The following is an 18109-nucleotide window of genomic DNA, read 5'->3' as shown; positions in this document are numbered from 1 at the left end:
CTTCTGGAGGTATTTAGAATTTATTCCACATGGAAGTGGATTTGGCTAAAGCACAACAAAGATTTCTTTTTCTAGAACAAGCTTGTATATGGGGAATTATTCAAGTTTCACCATTGAACTTTGAACTCATATAAACTGAAATTCACCTAGAGCACTTGCAAGATTTGAAATGTTGTGTGACCACAGTTCAGCCAAACAAATATTTTAAACTACAGACAAGCCACATAGTAAAACCAGAGCTGTGCTGTAAAGTCGATTTAAAAATAAGTCTCTCACTTTTCCCGTGAGCAGAGATGTCAAACTAGAAATATATAATCCACTCAGCATGCTGTCAGAAGTATTATTTATATAGTATGCTAGCTAGTAATTATGAAGTGTTCCTGTAATTGAAACAAAATTAAAGAAACTAAAATGTTCCAAGATATATTTACAGTTTCACTTCAAAATTATCTTTTCTTCACAGAGTATCCCAGATTGCTCTATAAGATTGTTGTACATTGCTTTAATGGCTTTTATGTGGTACTGTTAACTTTTTTCCCTTACTTTTTGGTGCATTAGTTGGAGGGGTAAAGAATCAGTACAAAGGTCTCTGGAGGTTTGCTTATCAGTTATCTCTTTGCAGTATTGTCTGAAGCTTATCATGGAACCTGCTTTTTCTCCCTTCACCTTTGTGGCTGGGGCAAGCAACAGAAGGCTTTTTCAATCATCCAGTCATCCCCTGAATTTCTGCACCCACCTGTTCAGTTTTTTATAACTCCTTATTTACTCTCAGAGATGTGGAAGGTTGTTCCCTTTCCTGGAATACTTGTATCTTCCTGAGGTTCACAGTTCAAGGAGCATACCAGGATACTACTTGGTTGTTCCTGCCTGACATAAAGGAGGAGTTGAGTGAACCCATAGATCTGAGCATAACTCAAAAACTTAATTCTAAAAAAAGGCTTTCAAGAAAGAAAAGTGCTTGGCAGAATGACCCAGAATTAGTTGAGGGCATTAGATGAGGGCATTTATTGAAAAGAAAAAAATTAAAATAATCATCAGGTAGATCTTCAAAAGTGTACTTTGTTCTTTCTCAATAGGCCAGGTGTAGTTAACTTTATTACCTTTAATAGCTTCTGCTATTGCAGAATATACTGTTGCACTATGCCTACAAGAAAGTTTTGGAGATCAATTAACGAAAACTTATTCCTCGTTTTGCATAACTATACTACTGTGTCTGGCCTCAATCAGAAAGAAAAATCATTTGGGTTATAATTGAGTGGCTGGTTTGTCTTCTGGGAAGGGAGGAAGAGAGTGAGAGAAACTATCCTTGATCTGCTAGAGGATGTAAGAGGGGAGGGGATGGGCTGAAAAGCTGACATAGTGCTCTAGAAAGAAGTAAAGAAAAGGTGACCTGAGCTATAAATGCACTTGTGATGTGCAGTCATGTGCCCTAGAAGGAGTTTTCTGATGAAAACTGTCTGAGAAGAGAAGCTCTTTCTGTGACTGAGTTCTTGACAGGCTTACCAGGAGATGAAACCTGAGACAGCCTTTCAGGAAAGGGGAAGCTTTCTGAAATAATTCTGGTAATTTACACAAGGCACAGCTTTTTCTTCCCATTTCCATTCCATCTCTTAGAAGTGTGTGGAAAAGTAATGTTTATTGCTGTGGGTTTTTTTAAAAGGCAGCAGAATGAACACCCCATCTTACACAGGACAGTCAGAGGTGGGAGCAGGAATGTCTTTCTTTGATTCCCAATGACATCACGAGTTCTCTGGGATACACTGAGGTGTCCAGGTCATCATTTGCATGGCAAGAAGGTCACAAGAAGGGTTTAACTCTTATAAGTCTTCATAACCTCTTGTTCCTGCTAAATATAATCAAATTGTTGCTTGAGATATCTCTTCTCAGTATTTCACATCGTTACTTGGATCATTTCATCTTTGTTGAAGTGAATCCAGTTCAATTGTCCAATACAAGTAGCATATGAAAACTGTTTCAGTGCAGTAGTACTGGTGACAGTTCCATTCCCAAAATGGAATTGAATATTTTGGAGAAAATCATGTGTTCTACATCACTCTTTAAAAATCATTTTTCTTCTTAGAGAGGCTCACAGTCAAACAGAAAAAAGAAGAAGAGACAAAATGAATAATTTGATAGAGGAATTGTCTGCCATGATACCACAGTGCAATCCCATGGCCCGAAAGCTAGACAAACTCACAGTGCTACGGATGGCTGTGCAGCACCTGAAGTCTTTAAAAGGTGAGTTTAGGGAACATCATCCTGTAAATCCTTATTCTAGTAGGAGCTATAGTGTGTATTTTCCTGGATTTTAAATAAATCAAGAGTATTTTATTTTATATTTCCTTACTGTATTTAGTTCCAAGTCTGCTCCTCATTTAAATGTACGTGTCTGTAGCTGTCAGAACTTAATTCTAAATTTTTGCTTAGTATAGCAGAAAAAAAGCCACCCTTCAGTGTCCCATATTTTCTGTCTGCTCAGGGCATGCCTTGCTCTTGGATCACTCCTTGATACTTTTTAGAAAGTACAGGAGTCAAAAGGAAAGTTGCAAGACAGAACATACTTCAACAAAATTATTTTCATTACATTAAAATCATAAAAACTCTCACGTGTTAGGGAGTAGCAAGAAACAGAAACTTCTGATAGCCTCAGTCAGTGAGCAAAGCTAATCATGGATCTTAGGGAATGGTTTAGTGTGGGGATCAACTCAGGAAATATTCTTTGCTGTCCTTTTGCTATTGCTAGGTTTTGGGATTCTCCCACACCCCCACCCCCAAAAAAACTATCCAAATTCAGGTTGCAGAGTCTCAGTTGCACACAATATTTGGGGAGTTTGGGCACCACTGTTTCAGAATAATAATTTGTTCAACTCTAAGCAAAGATCAAAGACACTCTGCGTTGCAAAACCCACTGATTATGAATAAGCAGGTCTAATGAGAACCCAGTTAGTTTTGGGTCAAAGAAGTGTAGAAGATTAATTATGTTGCTACGCTGACAGTAATGGAATCATGGAATGGCTCAGGTGTAAAGGGTTTTGAGGGTTTTCTAAAGGCCCAAGCAGACTGAGAGTTTTGCACAGAGAAATAAAATGACAAACCAGCAGGGCAGTAACTGCACTTGTAGTTCAAACAAAAAATCTTCAGCTCAAGCCATTTGTATTTTAACAACAGGATGCGGAAGCTAGACTTCACCCAGCACAGTTGTATTTACCTCAAAACAGAAGGTTTAAGAGAATACAAGATACTATGTGGAGTTAGAGTGAATGATGAAATTGGCTGAAATGTTCAACTGTTACAAAAAATGTAACAAAAAAATAAATATAGAAGTTTAACGGATAAAAGTGTAATGGACAAAGATTATTTTATAGAGGTCCTGCCATGGGTGCTAGAACAGTACATGCAGTGAGTCATTCTCACTATATTTAGTGAGACATATGATTTAACTACAATAGTCTGGTTTTTTTATTGCTGGCTTTACAGTATTAATGAGACATTATTAATGCCAAAATATAATTGATAATACTGGAATTAATCCATTTCAGCAAAGAAAATTTAGTTAAGAGGTCTGAAATATACTTATGAAATGTTTCTAGAAAATTCAGTTCTCATAATACCATTTCTCTAGCAGTACAATAATGATATCTGAACAGAAGTTTCCTTGGTTTGTATTAATAAAGGGAAGAAAAAAACTGGTTATGTGTCTGTTTTCATTACCAGTGTATGTTTGAGATTTGTTTTAATTTCATTTTTAGAATTTCTAGAACCTTGAATTATTTTTTTTAATTCAGCTCTTGGGGTCATAGAGAAAAATTCTGAAAGACATAACAAGTATAACTCCACTAAAAGTGATTTTAAAATGTAACTTTTGACATGATCTCTGTGGATCATCCATTTTCCAGGTTCCAGTAGCTCCTACTCAGAAGTCCGGTATAAACCTTCATTTTTGAAGGATGATGAACTGCGACAGTTAATCCTTAGGGTAAGTGGGAGGAAACTCTCAGATAAATCATGTCCTTGTTAAAGCTCGAGTTTTTAGTTGGACAGTGCTTTTTCTCCCATATTTCCCTTCAGGCAACTGTCTTCTTGTACTGATTTCTAAACTCTGTTCACTATTCGGGCTTTCATGAAGGTGTGCAGAGATGGTTTGGGAGTATGGCAGGCAGCAGCCCTGGAAGGGACAATAATCTGTGTACAGTCTGCCTGTTTAATACATCCATTCTTAAAATCTTCATGCAACTGCAGGGACTGCTGCCAATTATGCAGGAACATCCTCATAGTTGTTGGCTCTCCTTCATGTACACTTTTAAAGATGTACTTTGAAAAAGGTGCAAAAAATACCTGGAATAAAATCTTCCCTCTTGTTTGCACTCTTCTTCATAAACCCACACACCTCATTCACAGCTAGGTTTGTGGGTTTTTTTCCCCTTTGCTGCAGTAATGCTTTGCCAAGCTCTGTAAATGAAGCTCCCAAAAGAAGCTGTTTTGTAGCTGGACTTTTGCCAAAGATGTGTTTTAAGAAACTTTAGCTGTGTATGGTTGAAGGCCTCATTTGGTCCTTGCAATCTTAATTGCTTTTTTTATAGAATCACAGAATGGCCTGAGTTGGAAGGGACCTCAAAGTTCATCTCATTCCACCCCCTGCCATGGGCAGGGACACCTTCCTCTGAGCAAACCTCTCACCAGGTTGCTGAGAGCCCCATCCAGCCTGACCTTGGAAACTTCCACAGATGGAGCAGCCACAACTTCTTTGGGCAACCTGTGGCAGGGCCTCAGCACCCTCACAGGAGGAATTTCTTCCTAATATCCAATTTAAACCCACTCTCTGTCAGTGTGAAGCCATTTCCTCTTGTCCCTCTCCAGCTTTCTTGTATTTAATTTAAAAAATCAGGTTTAAAAGTGTGCTTCCTTGTAGTCATTAATATTCATTGCTTATTTTAATTTCAGGCTGCAGATGGATTCCTGTTTGTGGTTGGATGCAACAGAGGAAAAATTCTGTTTGTCTCTGAATCAGTTTGCAAAATACTTAATTATGATCAGGTAGTTATCGTTTCTTGTTTGCTTTTATCTTGCATTTTTTTAGGAATTTTAAAACTTTTGTATTTTATTCTATATTACATGAAACCAGTCCTTGTGTATAATTTCTTGGAAGTTCTTTGATTTAACCTTACTCAGAGTAAAGCTGATTATCCTGTAAGAAAGTATATGCAAGTACATCAGTATTCCCAACCTGAGGAACAGCACCTGATTTCAGCTGATTATCCTTAAGAAAACTGCCAGTCTGAGAGGAAGGGATAATTTGAAGATGTCCTAATTTCTGTGTGCAAGAAATTTTCTTTCACATAGTGAAGTGATTGTGGGTTTTTTTTTTAGGCAAAGAAAAATGGGCAGTTCAGCAGTGGAAGTTAATTAAAGCTTTCCTTGGTGATGCCTTTATGCTTGGATGCACTACGTAACACATCATCCCCAATAAGTATCCGAGTGTGTACCCTTAACCTGAAAGAAACTGAATGGGAGCCAGCTTTGCCTGTAGAATAAGGGAAATTGGAAAAATAGAAGTACCTTCCATTAGCTGGTGTTTAATATGATGGGCAATTACCACAAGTAATCAAGAGATAATAATTTTTTCTTGTGTCAATGACTTCTGTTTCACAAACAGAGGCTAAAATAGTTAGTGCTGCCATCTGTCTACTTTTGAAACCATTTGTGTGATCTTCATTTTCTTTATAAATGTACAGATAACCAATCTGGATTCTTTCATAGATTTATTTTTATCTCTTTTTTTTTTTTTTTTTTTAAGTGCAAAACTATCTTTTTAAATTAAAGTGAAATGATTCATCCTAGGGGAATAAACATAAAGCAGAGCTTTTTTTTTTGTTGTGTTTTTTTTGTTGTTGTTTTGTTTTTTTTTAACTTCCGCATTGATTTTATTCAAGAACTAAAAGTGCCTTTCTGGAGTCACTCATGCTAGACATACCTACTTCCATACCCTTAAGTCTCCTCTATTCCAGAGAAAGAGATTCAAAGGACATGACTGACTTTAATAAAACCCATGGATTTATTAGCTTATTTGGGAGTTGTTCTAGGTTCTGAAACGCATGCTCCAGCTTGATCTGGTTTGTTACATCTGTATATTTTGGCAATGTTGCTGTTAGGTTATCTCAGCAGCACTCAGCATTTTCCCATTGCATTGGGATTAAATGGAGACTGGGAGAAGGCAGGAGACTGAGTGTTTATCATGAGTTTGAGTCTAGAGCAGAGCTTGTCAACACAACTCCTTTCTACTCTTTGATTTGGCTGCTGTGCTGAAGGTAAGCAGTGGAAAACCCAAACCGGCCCACTTCTATGAGAACTCTTTCCTGTTCCAAAAGAAAGTGGTGCAGCAGGTCGGTTACTTGGGATGAACAGAGTGAGCAGGTAGAAGGCATCCCAGCTGGAGACATCCCTGTGAACACCCTCTGCTAAGGAGTTCTGTGGTGAGCTGAGCCCTGCTTCCAGCCTGCTCCTGGCTCAGTGGTGCCACTTTGTCCAACCAAATTGGAGCTCAGAGTCATGAGATAGTTGAATACTTCATTCTCCTTCCCCAATAATCTGAGAGTGGAGGTACTTTGTGCATAACCTTCTTTGGCTAAGACCAAGAATTGCATTATTTACATAAAAGCATTTGGTTGTACAGAACTTGTTTAATCTCCTGTTAAATCTGCTGTTTTTCAAATGGAAGTAACAAACTATGTTTTTAAATAAAAATTATATTAAACAATGACAAATGAGATGTAAAACAAAACATTAATGTTTGGAGTAATGTGGTACTGACTTTTTTTTAGTGGTGTGGACAACTGTTTTCCTGAGATAAATAATGTGTGAGGTCCTGTTCCAAAATGGTATGGTCCTCATGTTTTGGGTTTTGTTGGTTTTTCTTTTTTTTAATAGGCCAGTTTAATTGGACAAAGTTTATTTGATTACTTACATCCAAAAGATGTTGCAAAAGTTAAGGAACAACTTTCTTCATCAGACGTCTCGCCTAGGGAGAAGCTCGTAGATGGCAAAAGTAAGTCAGAGCTGGACATATTCAGATTTTTTCAGGAGATGTTGATAAATCTAATTATTAGTCAGGATGTATTCAGGTGTTTGTATGGATGAACAAACCTGAGGTATTTCTATGAAACAAACATTTGAATGCGTATCTGCTGCTTAAAATGCATTTAGAGTTGAAAAGCTAGCCCAAAAAACCCTTGATTTTAGAACATAAGAAGTACTGAAATTCTGTTAAATTACTGAAATCACTGTTAAACATTTACCAAGATGTGGTCTGACATTCTTCCTACCAGCATACTACTTTTTTTTCTTGTATTTGCTAGATCTTGTCAATACAAAAGACCTGATGTAGTCGAACATGGGATAAAATACTTCAATATCAAGAATCACTGTCTCCTCTGAAAATGCTAAGTGTCGATCCCAATGTAACCAAACCTTCTTTAGTTTACAGTTGTTTCTAATAACGAAAGCATTGTGTACTGTGCAGCTAATGCCTATTTTATAGCTGGCTTTTGCAGTTCTTTCTTGTACCAAATGCAAGGTGAAAGTTTATAAAGCATCCATTATTCTATTACGAATATCAAGAAGGGTTTAAAAATAGTTTAGTAGTTCTTTCTAATTTTGGAATCTGTGTCAATCATATTTTCTTTGCCCTATTTAAACTATTAGACTTTTTTTAATTGTAAGGACAAAATTTAGGCAGATAAACAATAAGGACAATGTTCTGGGAGGTAAATGCAGAAAACATCTTGTTTTCTGAAGTTTTATTGCTTGGTTTTGGGTATTTTTAACTACTTTACTAAATCTTTGTAAGCTGGCTTGCAAGTACACACAGATTTCCAAGCTGGACCAGCTCGGCTGAACTCTGGTGCTCGACGTTCCTTCTTCTGTCGGATAAAGTGTAGCAGGACCACAGTCAAAGAGGAGAAGGAGTGTTTGCCCAACCCAAAGAAGAAAGGTATTCAGAGAGTGGAGATGAAGTGGGGGCTTTCTCTCTTGAAACTTATTTAAATTCTGAGTCACTAATGACTTTCTAGTTCCTACTGATCTCACCAAGTAGCTGTAGAGCAGTGGAAATATGAACCAGGGACACCTTTTGAAAAACAGTCTAATTGTGCTCTCTCTCCTCCTGGTGCCCTCCTGGAAAGAGGGAGGGAGGAACCTGAGGTACAGTGGCTCGGTAGGAGCATGTGGTCTCTTGTGGTCAAATTTGAGACATCTCAGGAAAATATTTGAAAGAACTGGAGCAGATCAGAAGAATAAGACTAAATAACTTATGTCCTGAAGATAATTGAGTGAACAAAGCCTGCAAACTCTACTATTTTGAAGGGAGAAAAGCAAGTAAACCAATTTTATTTTCTGATTTACTTTTTGTGTTGTATTTAAAAGTATGAATTTTCCTCTTTTCCCCTTTTCATAGTAAAGGTAATTTATCAGTGTAATTCCATTAATTTTCCCAGTAATTTTACTTTAGTATATTTTAGTACTATTTAGTACATTTAGTATGCCTGTAGAGCAGTATAATCTTGTCAAGTTTCCAGTGAAAATTTAAATTTCAATTTTAAAATGCAATTTCTAGTTTTTCTTTTAATACCTTAGTGTTGATTTTTGCAAAGGTGTGCTGAAATTGTTTGTTCCTGAAAAAATCCTGCAAATTCTGTTTTCCAATGTAACCTGTTACTGTTGAGATACACCACAAATTTTAAAAGGCCCATGATTTTAAGTAAATAGAATTTAGTGTCCCTTGATGTGTCAGTGAGGTAAGAATTTACCTTCTATAAATGTTTCTTGGGAAAGCAGTTTTGAGGGAAGGTGCCCGAGCAACTCTGACAAAATCATAGTGGGAGATCTCAGTTTCTCATTTTGCAGAGTCGGTCTGTGTTTTTTATATTAGAGAGGAAAATCAAAGGTATAGGAAGCATCCTCTTCAGAACAGAGATGTCAAGAATGATTTGGCATTTTTTTGGAAAGACAGCTACTGTAGGACACATAATGTGAAACCTTGATGCTTTTGAGGGTGTTCACATGTTATTTAGAGAGCAAAAACGGATGATTGATAGTGTATGCTGGAATTTAAGATATTTAAAATATTTGTATTCCCATAAAATTTCAGAAGCCTGAGGTAAATAGAAAATAAGCTGGATTGTTTTGGGTTGTTCCTGACTGATTCTTTGAACAACTGCAGTAAGCATACGTTCAGATCATTGTGCTCACCAAAGATAAATTGATTTGGAAGCTACAGAGGGCCTCAGGGTAATTTTAATTCACAATCCATATGAAACCATATAAAAAACCAAAGTGATCTGTGGGTTATTGCTTTCTTTTCTTTGTGTTTCTTAACTTTGTGTTTGAACTGCTAAATCTTGCATAGGGTTAGAAGCTCTCTTTGCAGGTAAGCCCAAATTGAACAGAACAAAATTAATTGAAAAATGCTCTGTAAAATGATCTATAGTTTTGTACAGCTGGTGTAGGTAAGCATGAAATATAGTTTCTGGTCTCATGGCCAACAGAATAAGTAGTTTGGTTTTCTCTTTGAACAATAACTGCTTCTTATTTAATTTCTTTCTATTAGATCACAGAAAATACTGCACCATTCACTGTACTGGGTATTTGAAGAACTGGCCTCCTAATGAGGTGGGAGTAGAAGAGGAAAATGATGTAGAAAAGGACAGTAGTAACTTTAACTGTCTTGTTGCAATTGGGAGGTTACACCCTTATATTGTTCCACAAAAGAGTGGAGAGATAAAAGTCAAAGCAACAGAATTTGTTACACGATTTGCCATGGATGGAAAATTTGTTTATGTAGATCAGCGGTAAGCGTTTTGTTCTTTAATGAAGAGAAATGACACAACTGCTTCCATTTTCTGATAGTCTGTCAAAACTGTAATTTCTCCAGCAGGGTAGAAATTCTAATTTGAATTCTCAGTTTTGGAGAATTTGTTGAGAATTCTCAAAAATTCTAATTTTCAGAATGTTTTTCTCCTCTATACAAGAAGCAGTTAATTCTCAAACTATGTGTACTTGGGCTTTGTTTTTTGTCAAATAATACATAATGTATAGAAGTGTATTGTCCTATAGAAAATGGACTCATTTATTCATAAGGAAAAACTCAAGTTAGAGCTTCATAGCTCTGCACATGACTGAAGTAATAAACATTTAATCAAAAGTTATTACTTCTGAGAGTCTTACCATTTGTAACAGATACATTCTATCTAAATGAGGTACCAAATTACTTCATTAGAAGCGAGAAGTTCCCATTTTCTGTACTTTCTGAACCAGATTTTTCTTTGTTGTAGAGACCTAGTTACCACTTTGCATTTCGAATTTCTTTGTCACTGGAAATGTTTTCAGTCTTCTTTCAACTAAAAGTGTTGGTTTAAAACTAATTCCTTTGAGTGGAAGAGCAAAATTCAACTGCTGAGTTTTTTGTTGACTTTTATGTGTGACCAGTACTGTGACTGGCTAAGGGGAAGCCACTAAACAAAAGTATTTTATGTGTACATGTGGTTTGCATGTTTAACCACTTACTTTACCTTTGAATTGTCATTCATTGCAAAGGGATAATTTGCTGTGAAAAACATTTCCTGTTGTTTTAGAGCTGTACTAATGCATATTTTTCCCCAAACACAAACACAGGCATCTGTTTGTTTAAATATTAATGTTCTGCTTTACTGATACTGAAGAAAACAGCTTTGAATCTGCTGTAGTTCACGTTTTTATTTCTAACAGCGCAACAGCAATTTTAGGGTATCTGCCACAAGAGCTTCTAGGAACTTCTTGTTATGAGTACTGCCATCAAGATGATCACAATCACCTAGCTGAAAAACACAAAGAAGGTACAAAACAGTTGGTCCTCCCAGACACTTACAGCTACGTATAACTGCAAGTGAAAACACTACAAACCCAAATTACCCAACCTCAGCACTGCCCTTTGTGATGTCTGTGACAAGCCTGTGTAAGGCTTGTAATAAAAGCAGGGGGAAACTTGTGTTGTCTTGGCTCCTGGTGCAAGGCCTTGGTTGTGGGGGAACAATGTCAGCGCATCTGTCAAACCCTCTGCTTCCATCCTTTGTAAGGAAAAGGAAGGAATCCTGAAGAGCAGATGTGTCTGATAACATAATTAAAGATATGAGTTATAGCTCACCAAGTCATGAGTCTCCTAGTGGTCTGGAGAAACTTAGTATTTGCTTTTTAATGTAACATTTATGACCCTGCTGAAACTATATAATTTGATTTTAGAACAGGTCCCAGTTTGTTCTGGCATGTTATTCTACATCTGGCCAACAGAAACATTTTGGTTTTATGATGCTATAAAACAGATTTATTATTTCTAACTTTACCTTTCTAAGCTTAAATATGGTGATTATAACTTTCCTTTTCTTATTTAGTGTTACAGAATAAAGAAAAAGTATTTACAAATTCCTACAAATTTAGAGCAAAAGATGGGACTTTCGTTACTTTAAAGAGTCAGTGGTTTAGTTTCATGAATCCTTGGACCAAAGAGCTGGAGTACATTGTATCAAACAACACTGTGGTATTGTAAGTAATTTATATGACTCTCCATTTATTTTTTGTCATCACTACAGTTACCACTAACAGAAAATAACCTGCTTAGAAAGCAGAACAAGGCTAGAAAACATCAACCCTGCGCAAAAAGGGGCTGAACAACCTGGACAAACATCTTTTTGGCATTTACCAGCTATTTTTGTTTCAGGCCTAAGTTGTGGATTTGACTCTGAAAACTATGCTGTTTCCCATTTGGAAAAAATGAGGTGAAAGAGTTTCTTGTTAAAGGAAGAGGGGAAGGATCTTTAAGAAAAGTAGATTTGAATAAATGGAACTGTCAAGTTAATTCTGCTTTTCCTTCTGGTCTTTATGACCCTCTGTGTGACAGCTGACCCAATTCCAAGTGCTGCCCTACCCCCAGGTGTCAGAAGGTGGAGAAGCACAATTGATAGATGGTGGAAATGCAAGGCAGGACAGGAAGATCGTCTCCAAATTGATTGCAAGGGTGGAGCCTTGGGGACAGTAAATGCCTGTGTTTAATTTTTTTTTTAAATTTTAATTCTTTTTCATTCTCTGCACCTTGCAGTGGAGCTGTAATTGGGGTTGTTCCAGTGCTACAGAGGATCTTTGCCAATGATTGGGGTTTTGAGCGGGACAAGGGATTTTATTTCCATTAAACAAAGTTGTTGAGGGTGCCTTTTGCCCATTCTCTATCTGGTTCATGCCTTGAGTCAACATCACCCACCTCTTTTGCCCATGTCCTTTTTCCCCAGGAAGACAGAGAAGAGCAGTTCAGATAGTCTGTATTGACCAGTAGCCCAAGGACACTTTTTTGCCTGCCCTGGAGATGTGGGCATTTGCAGTTGTCTGCAGGAGGGAAGGAGGGCAGCAGCTACTGATACAAGGCAGCCACTGACCTGTCCTTGTTCCTGGTTACCTGATTTCCCTCCTAACAATAAAAATGACAGCCCTATTCCCTTGTCATAGAACACAGACAATCCTACTGGTTTTCTTTTTCACTTGGAGAGTAGGTGGAAATTAGTATTTAACCCACTGCTCAAAAACATTACAAAGAACTGAACATAGAAATATGTGAGGAATATCTTATATTCTCCTAGTTTGAGGATGTTAGCTTTGGTTCTGTGTAAAGTATTATTGATTATTTATGTTTATTGAAATTAAACATAAATATATGCTGGATTTTGCTCTTGAAAAAAACACCTGCTGGCTTTTTGTGGTTTGTTTTGGATTTTTTAAATTTCTTTAAATCTCAGAGGTCATAAGGAATCAGCTGAAGAAGAGGTCCTCTACAGTTCTCAACCTGCAGAAGGCAAGTGTCACTTCTTACAGTTCTTACAGATCACAGATCTTACAGATCACAGCTGCATCTCCTGATCAGTCAGTTTAGATTCATCCAGTCCAGGGATTTTTTTGTTATGTTGTATTATTGCATTTGTATTGTTGTATTGTTGGCTGTGTGCAAGGAAGGATTAATTTTTTTTTAAAGCTAATTCTTTTTCAGTGTCTAGTATCCTAATTGATATAATACACAGAATTCTAAAAAGAAGCATATATAACCTGCTTTTAGTTTCCAGCAGCTTCTGTTAGAGATGGGGTTTGGTTGGTAGGATATTGTGCTTCTGTCACAGACCTTTCATATTTTGCCCAGTTTTCTGAACAGATACAATTGTGCTGAGTTTATCTATAAAATACAGGGCAATACTGATACAGAACATACTTTGCTATTATTTTTCTGCTATGCGTAGATTCTGCTTTCTGCATGCTGTTCTGTCATCTTGCTGTCAAGGCTTTATATTTGCTTTTCAAAATGTTCTTTCAGTAACTCATTTCAGTTGGTGAGAAATCCAAGAGTTTTTTTTAAACTCATGTTCTTTGCAATGTCTGTGAGAGACACTGGAGGTGGCAATGATTAAATATATTTCACTACTGGAGAAAAACAATTTTCACAAACTGATTATTCACTTTATATTGCAACACCCTCTGCCATGAATCAATATCTACAGAAATATAATTTCTGAATACATATATGAAAATATATACTTATTTAGTGTGTATATATATGTATATATATATCTAGAGCAAAAGCTGCTTTAAAATGAATCCTTGCTCTGCACTGAAACTGCTCTGGGTTTAAGGTTTTGTCTGGGCTTTGTTTTTTTTATCTCCAGATGCTGTAAAACAGTCTTTAGTAAGTGTGCCTGGAATGTCCTCTGGAACAATTCTTGGTGCTGGCAGTATAGGAACCGAAATTGCAAACGAAATATTAGAATTACAAAGGTAATAAATGCAGAACATCATCATTAGGCTTTTAAGTAAAGATAGGGACAAGGGATATATGATTATGTGAGGGTTGCTCCAGGTTCACTTTTATTGTATTATACGTATAACATTTTTTAGGTTGAACAATAACATGATTATAATTATTGTCAGTCTTATGCCTGGCAGTGCACATCACTCTGCTGGTGATTCAACAGAGAGAGAAAAGTGTGCTCAAGGAATTGTGGCCCATGGCCTTTTCTGATCTCTCCTCTATTTTCTGCTACCAAAACATGGAGAAAGATAATTTGGAATCTTCAGGAGAATTGGAGACATTATTGTTTCAAATTATCAGACTCATGCTTTGTCACTGGGGAGGTCCGGTGGGTTCTGCACCATACAGTCTGTTTTTCAGTGTTTGATTAATGTGACCTGGTAAACATATGCAATTTTAGGTTGCATTCTTCACCCTCTGGAGAGTTAAGTCCGTCACATCTCCTCAGAAAGTCACCTTCTCCAGCTTTAACTATAAACTGCAGCGATGTGAGTACACCCCTGCCTGTAAAAATCCAAAATTAAGAGGTCGGTGGCAGCTCAAAACCTGTGAGCCAGATTGCCCTAATTTGTTTTTGTGAGAGAATGTGTACTTTTAATCAGTGTTTTTGAAGAGACTTTTAAAAAACTCTGTGCTGTTTTGAAATGTTTAAAATTGTGACTTTGAAGGTATTTCATTTACTCTTCTAAAAATGGATAGTTATGCTAACCTAGTAGTGCTTGTAAATCTACTAGTGCTTGTTGCACCACAAACTATAACTAACATAGTTATTGCCTGTAGCTATGGAATAATTACCATACCTTCTTACCTAAATGTGTTGTGTGTTATGTACTGGACACTGCATGAACAAACTTCTCAAACAACTCTTCTTTGAATGCAAATTTCTTTCCTGTTAAAAACAGTTTATCTTTTCACTGCAATTCTCATTTCCTGTTAAAAAAAACCCATTATTCTGGTCTAGGAACTGCTTTGACTTCCCCCTTTTTTATGATCTGTTTTCCCCCCTGTGTTACCATGGATTTTTCTCCTTAAGAGTTGTTTGATTTATATATGCTGAACTCTCTAAATCATGTAATGTCTCATCATAAGGATAATCTCATCATATTCATTGAAGTTTTTTCTTCATTCTGGGCTTTGGTATCCCATTTATTCCTAAAATACTTTTGGAAAACATTTCACCTATATTAATTTCCTGGTAGACTATGCACAAGTCAGGCAATCCTAGGAATTTCTCTGGCTAAATTACATGTATGTGCTAAATGAAACCAGTATCAGGAAAAAAAATTATCTGTTTTTGGGGTTAGGATGACTTCCATCGCTATTGCTATGATCAATATAGTTTAATGCATATAGAACCTAGGAGGTATGAGGGCTTTTTTAATCTCTTGACTGGAATGTTTTGACAGTGACAAACATGAAGACACTAGAATTTGTAGTTTATGGTAGTAGATAATGCAAAGTGCCAACCAGTGCATTTGGTGCTGGATTTATTTACTGAACACAGAGTTAGACCCTCAAGCAGTGCCATCACTGTGAAGTATCTTTGACAGCTGTGTAACTCACAGATTTTATTTAAGCTAGGTCCAGTGCTATATGAACTTGTAAAAAAATTGTTTCTAAATGCAAAATATCTGCCTGGTGATGTATATTTTTCACTTTCTCTATTTAGTTCTTAATAATTTGACAGCAATCTATGATGTTTCTGTAGTGTAATATTTGTGACTAAATTTAGGATCTAATTCTGTCCTTTCTACTAATTCTGCTCTTTCAGGTGCCAAATAAAGAGTTGGTTCAGTTATGTCCTTCAGAAACAGAAGTTCTAGAGAATTCAGAACAAACCCAGGGTGCTATTCCATTTCCCAGTAATGAACCTCTCCTCAGTAAGATCTATTTCTCTTGGGGATATTCTGGGAGTTGCAGGGGCTGACATTTCTGATCAATGGTGTAATTTCTGAGTGCACCATTTTACAACCATATATAAATTGTAAAGAGATTTGGCTGGCTGGCTGGCTGAAGATGAGAGCACTCTGAAAACAGATGTGTTATTGCTGCAAGGCAAATTTGATCAGTGAGGCAATCTCATGACGAAAAACAACATCTGTGACTAAAGTTTACCATTACATTCTTACACTTTTCATGAGGCACTTTACTGTTCTCTCTCCAGGACAAAGATGGGAAGGGAAAAGTATTTCAATGCAATGTCAGGGAATTTCTTGGAATTTATGAATTATGTCCTTTAGCACTTTACCTCTTTCTTAGCTGCAAGCTGGGAGTAGTTGATACAAAGGACTGCTCAAAATGGTTTAGAAAGCATTTTATTTTGTCTTTCCCTTGTTAAGTTTGTCTGGATACAAGATTCCCTGGCCTTATTAGAGGAAAATGCCACTGCATTATGTTTAACATAAAAGGCAAAATGCTGTAAAAGCCATGTTTATGCTGATCCTGTATTTTAGCTCTTAGAAACTTTTCCATCTCCTTCTCCCTCATTTACCAGGGATTTATTTGTTTATTTAGAGCCTACAGCTTTCTTTGAGTTGAACTATGAGCCTTTTCAAAAAAAATTAAAAAACCCAAACTCTGACAACCCCAAACCAACCAACCAACTAAAAAAGAAAAACACTGAAAAAGAAACACAAACAACAAAAGGCTAATTCTCTAATAAGAGTTTGGGAAAAAATAATTAGAAACAACCCCAATGACACAGGAGTAATGGTTTTAAAGCAAAAGGGAGTCATATTAGGGTTTTTTTTAACAGAAATATTTGCCTTGACTTCAAAGGCAGGTACTGCTTCAAACCAATTCTGTTTTGCAAGTTGCCATGTTCTCCATGCTTCATAGTGTCCATACCTGCTTCAAACTCCCTGTTTTAATCACTGTGTAGGTGGCAATTCTCAGCTGGACTTCGATGCCATCTGTGAGAACGATGACACTGCAATGACAGCTCTGATGAATTACCTGGAGGCTGACGGAGGCCTGGGAGACCCAGCTGACCTCAGTGATATCCAGTGGGCCCTCTAGAGCTGCTTCTGGGAGTAAGGAATGTCAAAAACCCCTCATGCACAACAACCCTACATCCTCAGTACTGTACTGGAGTTTTGTAATGGTTCCTTTGAATTCAGACTTGCTGTCTCTGGATTTTTAAAGACTGAAGCCTTGTTCAGAGTGAGAGACATCTTCTGCTGCACCTATGGACAAATGCAATATTTTTTTGTGATGAGGAAATCTTGAAATTTTAATATTGAAACATCTGTAACTGGAATGCTTAGAACACATAAGTATATTTTTGCTAAGAAGCTTTAACCAAAAGGTACTGTACAATGTACAGGATTACTTTTGCTTAGTTTTAATACTTCAAACTTTTATTTATTATTTTTGGTTCAAGTTGCAGAATATTGGTTATCCATGTTACTTTCTGTAGAACCTACTGTACTTACATGGTTTGAGAATATTTGTAACTATTAAATTTAATTGAAATAATTATTTGCACACACTACAGTTGTAAAATAAGGTATTGTAATTCTCAAATGATGCAGTTTGTGATTCCTTGCACTTCTCAGCAGTGCAGTTTTTGCAGTCAAAGGTGAAAATGAAGCCTATGGTTCTGGGAGCAAGGACTGGGGGGTTGGATCACCCTAATAAATAAAAGAGAATGTTTTGAGAAAAACACTCATTTTCCCAGTACACAAACATGAGAAGGGCATAAGAAAAGAGCAACAAAAACTCTTAATTATTGTTTTATGTTATTTGTAATGTATGATTAGAGAGGCAGTGCATAGAGCCAGAGAAAAAATGCTCTGTTTGTAGTAAAGCACTTTGGTCTTGTCCCAGGGTCTTTACTAACTAGAGAAGTTCGAATGGATAGTCTTGGCTCCAGGGTGAAGCTTGCACTCACCCTGTTGGTGAGAAAATGTTAAAATTCCAGAGCATCTTTTATGTTTTTGGAGAGATTGAGAGAATTTTGTACTTCTTGAGTGTGTGACTTTTAAAAATCTCTCTGTACTATAGCTGTGTAAGTAAATGCTATGCAGGATGATCTTTTGGGAACAACTTTTGCAAGGATTGTATTCCAGTTACAGCAAATTACTCAAGAATGTGGCACTTCAGAGGTTGCATTAGAACAACATAGCACTAATACAGCAAGAGGATCTTTTTATCTCTGGTATTGAAGGTTTAAATAAATTTTTGCATAGATTATATATTATACAATTACAGATGTTTTCATGTTTTCTTCATTCTTTTCTT

General features: G+C 36.7%; 1 protein-coding gene across 4 annotated transcripts in view; it reads left to right on the top strand.

Moving 5' to 3' along the window:
- The window catches only part of LOC131572791 (basic helix-loop-helix ARNT-like protein 2), a 32045-nt gene that overhangs the window by 12742 nt on the left and 1194 nt on the right, over nt 1–18109 (top strand). For 2 of the 4 annotated variants that reach the window (XM_058826152.1, XM_058826150.1), the window contains exons 5-17: nt 2081–2238; nt 3897–3976; nt 4942–5034; nt 6925–7042; nt 7844–7987; nt 9602–9842; nt 10759–10865; nt 11418–11568; nt 12810–12865; nt 13725–13833; nt 14268–14355; nt 15639–15747; nt 16749–18099. In XM_058826152.1, coding sequence (XP_058682135.1) covers nt 2081–2238; nt 3897–3976; nt 4942–5034; nt 6925–7042; nt 7844–7987; nt 9602–9842; nt 10759–10865; nt 11418–11568; nt 12810–12865; nt 13725–13833; nt 14268–14355; nt 15639–15747; nt 16749–16885 — 1591 coding nt within the window. In that variant the 3' untranslated portion in view covers nt 16886–18099. Of the gene's footprint in view, nt 1–2080; nt 2239–3896; nt 3977–4941; nt 5035–6924; nt 7043–7843; nt 7988–9601; nt 9843–10758; nt 10866–11417; nt 11569–12809; nt 12866–13724; nt 13834–14267; nt 14356–15638; nt 15748–16748; nt 18100–18109 lie in introns of those variants that run through there. The other 2 variants (XR_009276050.1, XM_058826151.1) reach the window with 2 other exon arrangements.

This window comes from Poecile atricapillus, chromosome Z (genome assembly GCF_030490865.1).
Source record: "Poecile atricapillus isolate bPoeAtr1 chromosome Z, bPoeAtr1.hap1, whole genome shotgun sequence".
In the NCBI taxonomy this organism is placed as follows: Eukaryota; Metazoa; Chordata; class Aves; order Passeriformes; family Paridae; genus Poecile; species Poecile atricapillus.
Note: the sequence above shows the minus strand (reverse complement) of the source record. Positions and strands in the feature narration are given on the sequence as shown.